The sequence below is a fragment of the Melospiza georgiana genome, chromosome 13 (genome assembly GCF_028018845.1).
Source record: "Melospiza georgiana isolate bMelGeo1 chromosome 13, bMelGeo1.pri, whole genome shotgun sequence".
In the NCBI taxonomy this organism is placed as follows: domain Eukaryota; kingdom Metazoa; phylum Chordata; class Aves; order Passeriformes; family Passerellidae; genus Melospiza; species Melospiza georgiana.
In genome coordinates, this window is record NC_080442.1 from 8,894,329 (window position 1) to 8,900,328 (window position 6,000).

The following is a 6,000-nucleotide window of genomic DNA, read 5'->3' on the forward strand; positions in this document are numbered from 1 at the left end:
TGTAGTAGTTCTTCCCATTGCTTAGGTATTTATAATTTGGTTTTTTGCTTTTTTTGACATTCACCACACAGTTTCTTAAATGATTTCTCCTGCAAAAATCTCAGGTAAAACCCAGATCTACCAGAAAATTGCTTCTGGAATATCTTCTGGAAATACCCAAGGTGAACCCCAGCAAATGAGAGTGAGCAGCCATGGAAGTGCTTGAAATGCCATCTCAGTTCCCCCTGCATTCAGGAGGCAAGAACTCAGATTGTTTTCCTGCTCAGAGGGATCCCAGCTAATGTAATGTTTTCTTTCCAGATCCTTGTTGGATACCCAGGAAGGAACTGGAAATGCAGGGTGTGTGTTCTGTGGGAGCTCCTTGGGTTGCAGCAGGGTGCCAGTGAAAAGCTGAGCACTGAAATTCTATTGAGGGCCCAGGCTGTGGCTTTTTGGGTCAATCAGATGTGCAGATCACCTGGAGGTGCAGCAGTTCAACTTTCTGCCTTGTCAGGAGAGAACTGAGCTGTGGCCAGCTGTCCTCTCGACTTCAGTGTAGGTTTTATGGTCAGCCTGAAGGTGGCTAGTGGAAGTGCTAAGTTTAGTCACTGAAAAAAGCACCTTCTTAATTTAGGTGCATTGTTTCATTTCCCCTCTTCTGAGGGCCTGGGGAAAGTGCTGAGCCAGCTTGTTCTGAGTGACATCAGTGCCCAAACTGTCACCAGATCCAGTGAGAATGAGTCTGACATTGCATCTTGCACTTCTGTCTTGCATGGAGAAATGCTCTGGGTTTTGCACTTCAGGGCTGCTGCGTTTGGACTTTTGTGTGGGGGTGCATGGGCTTGCCACCTGTGAAAATCACCTCTTTGTTCCTGAGGTAATGGTGAAAACATCAACCAGGATGGGCCTCAACTTCCCATCAGATAAATGACACTTGGAGGAACAAGACACTGAGGTACCCATTGTGTTTTTTGCTCACTAAAGGCTGTCCAGGGAGGCTTTGGAAAACCCATGGTTTCGAGATTCCCCTGTTCGTATTTCAAGCTATTTTGTGTCAGAAATACCTCTATTCCATAAACATGTGGAGAGAAGGGAGCTGAGGCTGGGGCCTGTGCTGTTAAACAAAAATGTTATATAAACAGGAAGGGTGGAAAGGGATATTGCTAGAGAAAGGGCAGCCTCTCCCTCTTGCACTCCTGCCATGAGGAATGCAATAGGAAATTCCTGCTCCAGGATTAACAATCATAAGGAAAAATAGTTTTAAAAGCATGTGTGTAAAACTCTTGTGAAAAGTACAGATCTCATTCCAGCCACTGCTCTAGCACATAAACAGACTCTGTTTCCCTGCTTCAAAACAAAACATAAGCCAAGAACGGGGATGTAGAACTAAAGTTCGCCTTAGGAGGGACTCTAAGGGATCCGGACAATTCTTGATAGCGATCTGAGAAATTGCAACAGGATTGATTCCAATCACCTATTTTTAGATTTTCTTACGGGTATGTAACATGGAGACGGCTGTATCTCAAGCCAGACAGAGTGAAGCCAAGCTGTGCTGGCACATTGGGCACCTTGAGCTGGCTGTGGGACCAGAGGTGAGGCACTCACGGTGCCAGGGGCTAGGGCAGTGCCTGTGCCAGCACAGGTACAGCAGGGCTGGGTCACTGCCACGCTTTGCTTAGGCCACCTTCAGCAGCTCACCTGCAAAGGGCACTGAGCAGGAGGCACAGCCCGGGTGTGCCCTGTGCCAGGCCTGCACTGCGCTTGGGGCGGTGTTTGGGACAGTCCCGATGGACTGGGTAAAACACTCACCCCATGACTCTGAAAAACCTGTATCGCCTTTGATGAAAAGAATACACGTTCGTGCGGGCCACTAATGTGAAACAAAACAGCCAAAAGGAATTAAAACAAGTATTTGAGAGCCCGCACCCCGTAAGTCCCTCGGCCGCCCAGCGAGGCCCTCAGCAATGTACCGCCGATGTCTTTCCAGGGATGCGGGCGGGCCCTCCCGATGGGAACGTGCCCGCTTGGCCCCGCCCCGGAGGCGGGGAGCCTGGGCCGGGCCGGGCCGGGCCGGGCGGAGGGGCCGCCCCGCCTCTTATTCGGCGGCAGCTGCTGCTGCTGCTGTGGGGCCGGCGCCGTGGGCAGCCGCCATGCCGCGCTCGCTGAAGGAGGAGACGGCGCTGCTGCTGGAGGATTACTTCCAGCACCGCGCCGGCAGCGCCGCGCTGCCCTGCAGCCCCACGGCGGGCACGCTGCGGCGGGCGGCGGCCGAGCTGGAGCGGCAGGAGCGGCCCTTCTTCCGCTCCTGCGCGCCGCTGGCGCGGGCCGAGCCGCGGGAGGCGGCCGCGCTGCTGGCCAGGGTGGCGGCGCAGCTCGAGGCCGACGGCGGCCTCAACTGGGGCCGGCTGCTGGCGCTCGTGGTGTTCGCGGGCACGCTGGCGGCCGCGCTGGCCGAGCGGGGCTGCAGCGACGGGCCGCGCTGCCTGGCCGCTCACCTGGCCGCATACCTGGCCGAGGAGCGCGGCGAGTGGCTGGAGGCGCACGGCGGATGGGTGAGCGGGGACGGGGCGGCGGGAGCGGCCTGGGGCGGGTACCGGGACACGAGCCCCATCCCCGTTAGCGGGGCTGAACAGGGCAGCCCCCGGCTCCGGGCAGCGGCTCGTCCCGGGGGAGACGTGCCCGCGGTACTGCCGGTGATGGGCGGGCACCCGGGGGATGGTGGCCATCGCCACACGTACTGTGTCCCCGGGGGATGGTGGCCATCGCGACACGCGGTATGCCCCCGAGGATGGTGGCCATCGCGACACGCGGTGTGTCCCCGGGGGATGGTGACCATCGCCACACGCGGTATGCCCCCGAGGATGGTGGCCATCGCGACACGCGGTGTGTCCCCGGGAGATGGTGACCATCGCCGCACGCGGTGTGTCCCTAGGGTTGCTGGCCATCGCCACACGCGGTGTGTCCCGGGGGATGGTGGCCATCGCCACACGCGGTGTGTCCCTAGGGTTGCTGGCCATCGCCACACGCGGTGTGTGCTCGCTGGGCCGTTGGGTGCCTGCGGATGCCCCGCACGGCCCCGTTGGGATGCAGCCTCCCATCCCGATCCCGCAGAGCGATGCTGATGCTGCTGTGCCTTTGGGAGCGAGGTCTGCCTTCCCCTCGGGTGCCCAGCCTGTGGGTTTCGGCGAGCAGGCCGGCACAGGTCCTGTCCCAGGTGTGAGCACAAACCTGTGCCTGTTCTTAAGCACACCTGTGCATGAAGGCACCCAGCCTGCAGCCCTGCGGCTCCTGTTCTGTCCGTCCCGAGGCCGGTCAGGTGGGGCCTGGGGAGGAAGGTGTGCGCATTTTGTCTGCCCCGAGAGATGCTCACTTGGAGGGAGGTACAGCTTTTAAGGCGTTGGTGCAGCTCTGCCTGCATTTCTGAACAAAATGTCAGCTATCCCACAAAACTCCTCGTTTCCGATTTCCAGTCCTAGTGGAATACTTTGTCAGTACAAATAAGCACTAAAAATAGAACGGAGGGGAAGTAGCCACTGGTTTAGTTGACTTTTCCAGCAGACCAAAATGAACTTGGTTTTCCAGTGGTCCCTGGTCCATCTGGCTGCTCAGAACAGTGTGGTGGTTGGCTGCAGAGAACACTGTCACTTGGCAAAATTGGCAAAATCCTATTGCCTGTTCGCACAAATCAAAGTGTAAAGAACAAAGTTCCGGAAGAAATTAAGAGTATAACTTGTTTACATAGACATCTGCGGAGCAGAGTTCAAACACGACCATCTGGAGTTGTATTGCTGCCACTTCTGATTATCACAATGATCTGGGAGAGCAGCTGCCAGCTTTGCTCTGTCATAGGTCAGCTCTGAGCAGTGTCCACCCGGCCTTTCCAAGTGGGTGTGTAATCAGTCCCACATCCACTGAGATGGGACTGGCTTTGGCTTTCTGTCTTAAAAGTGGAAATTTCCATATTTGTGTTTTAGATGCTTTCTGAAACTTAAGTAGGAGGAACAGTGCTGGCAGCTCCCATCAGAAACTTGCCTAAAAGGGCAGAAATATGTAATGACACACTGAGCATCTCAATAGGAAGTGTCCAATTGTCTCTTGAGCTAAGTATGCAATCACTTGTAGCTACTCCTTTCTGTTGCCTTGTGCAAAAGCTCTTACAAAATGTTTCTGCCTGTGCCCAAGGCCGTGGGTTCAGACTTCCATGACTGGACAGAGACTTCTGCAGCTGACAGAGGCTGAGCTGGGAGGATGAAATTCAAAGGCTTGTTAAAGAAACCCAGTTAACTGCGAGCTCAACAACTGAGTGTCCTTTGTGTTGGTGTTGCAGGATGGCTTCTGTCGGTTCTTCGGCAGGCTGGGCTCGGAGGCGGCCGAGCAGAGCAGCACCATCGGCAACGCCATCGTGGCGGCGGCGGCAGGCATCGGCATCGGCATGGCGGGGCTGGCCTTCCTCCTGGTGCGGTAGGACACCGGCGCATCCTGCCCAGGGAAAGTACTCTCAAAACTGACAGTTTACCAGATTTCACTTTATTTTCTATAGAACAGACCCTCTAAGAAGAAGTCTATATTTTTAAACTGGCTCAGAAAACTGCCTCACCAAATCCTTGGCTATAAACTGCTTCACTCACTACCCAGTGACGGCACAGACAGATGTGTACTAGAGCACTATTTGTGCATGTTCAAAACCTGTTATCTCCAAACGTCCTCTGGACTTTCTTTTTTGAAGGTGTAAACCTAAACTTTAGCATGGTTCATGTACTGTAACTTCTGAGTGCTTGGTGTTATGCTAGGAAAACGTTATGGTGGGCTTGCTACTAAACCCTCTGTTCAAGAAGTCTCATTTACCTGGAGGCAAGTTTGGAACCCGCCTTCATTAATGCTGTAAAGTGGGCAAACCTTGACTGTGATCTAACGTGGTTTATGGCTTCAAACGTGGTGCACAGCACTTGTAATCAAAAGGCAACTCATTTGTTCATTTAGGGCAGTTGGTGCCTGTGATGCTAGAAGCATTAGGGCTTAGTGTAACATAAGGCTGAATTCATTACACTACAAGAAGGTAAGTATTGATACAGGACAGTAATGGCTGCAGAACTGGTTCCTACTGAAAGGAAAAGAATTTAAATATTAAACCTTAATTGGTATATTGAAATCCAGTGAAGGCTGGAATTTCTCTGGATTTCCCTTACAAAGTGAGAATTTCCATATATCTTAATATATTTTTGAAGTATTTATCACTGTATAATACTTGTAGCCATGACATCTTTATTTTTGTTTAAAACTTAATGCTGGTTCTCGTCACTCTAGCGTGTATCAAGCGTTGTCTTGTTTTAGTAATATTTCACTCTGTTTTCAAAATGCTGTGTATTTCTTTCAATGGTTGTACAAATTGCCTTATGTTTCTGGTAGCTTTTGAATAATGTTCCTGGGTTACTCACAACGTGTACAATTTTACTATGGTGACTTCAAAGGTGAATAAATGTTGAGTATTTTTATTTTAAAAAACCTTTCTGATTATTAGGTTGGATTGTGCTGCTGCTCAGACAGTGAGTGTTTTGGTGGTTACCTGGATGCATCAGTTTATATTCACTGTATTGCTGGTGCTTTGACCTGAGACAAGGACTTGTGGAGCACCAGAGCAGTTTGATACCAGTCTCCAGAGCAGTCCTGCAGTCCAAACTAGAGTGGAAAATCCCGTCCAAAAGGTCCATCTTCAGCATCGTGATTGGAAGCAACCTGCTGGTTTTATAGGCCAAAGTTTACTAACATAGGTGGGTGCAATCAGGCTCCTCTGAGAGCTTGTGGAGTGACAGAGCTCTTGTTTCTTCTCTGCCAAGAGTTGCTGCTGCCTCTCTCACACGTGCATGCTTTTTACTGAAACTGAAGTTTCTGGTCCATACTATGATGACAGCTGTGCAATGTGTTGGTGGAGTTCAACCTTCCTGGTTTAGTCCTCCTGAGCAGCTGTACTCTTTGAGGGTGTTGGGCAAGGCTGGTCTCCTGCCCCTGTGTCCAGTCTGTGGG

At 52.3% G+C, this 6,000-nt stretch overlaps 1 protein-coding gene across 1 annotated transcript; it reads left to right on the forward strand.

Moving 5' to 3' along the window:
- Positions 1-2,047: 2,047 nt before the first annotated feature.
- Positions 2,048-5,481, forward strand: BCL2L10 (BCL2 like 10). The gene is made up of 2 exons (XM_058033774.1): positions 2,048-2,531; positions 4,307-5,481. Exons 1-2 carry the CDS (start codon positions 2,130-2,132, stop codon positions 4,442-4,444), a joined length of 540 nt encoding a protein of 179 aa, XP_057889757.1. The 5' UTR covers positions 2,048-2,129; the 3' UTR covers positions 4,445-5,481.
- Positions 5,482-6,000: the final 519 nt, after the last annotated feature.

Bases quoted from the DNA above. Each gene is read 5' to 3' on its own strand.
- BCL2L10 (XM_058033774.1), top strand. From the start codon at position 2,130: ATGCCGCGCTCGCTGAAGGAGGAGACGGCGCTGCTGCTGGAGGATTAC. The intron at 2,532-4,306 runs GTGAGCGGGGAC...TTGGTGTTGCAG, and splicing joins TGGAGGCGCACGGCGGATGG to GATGGCTTCTGTCGGTTCTT.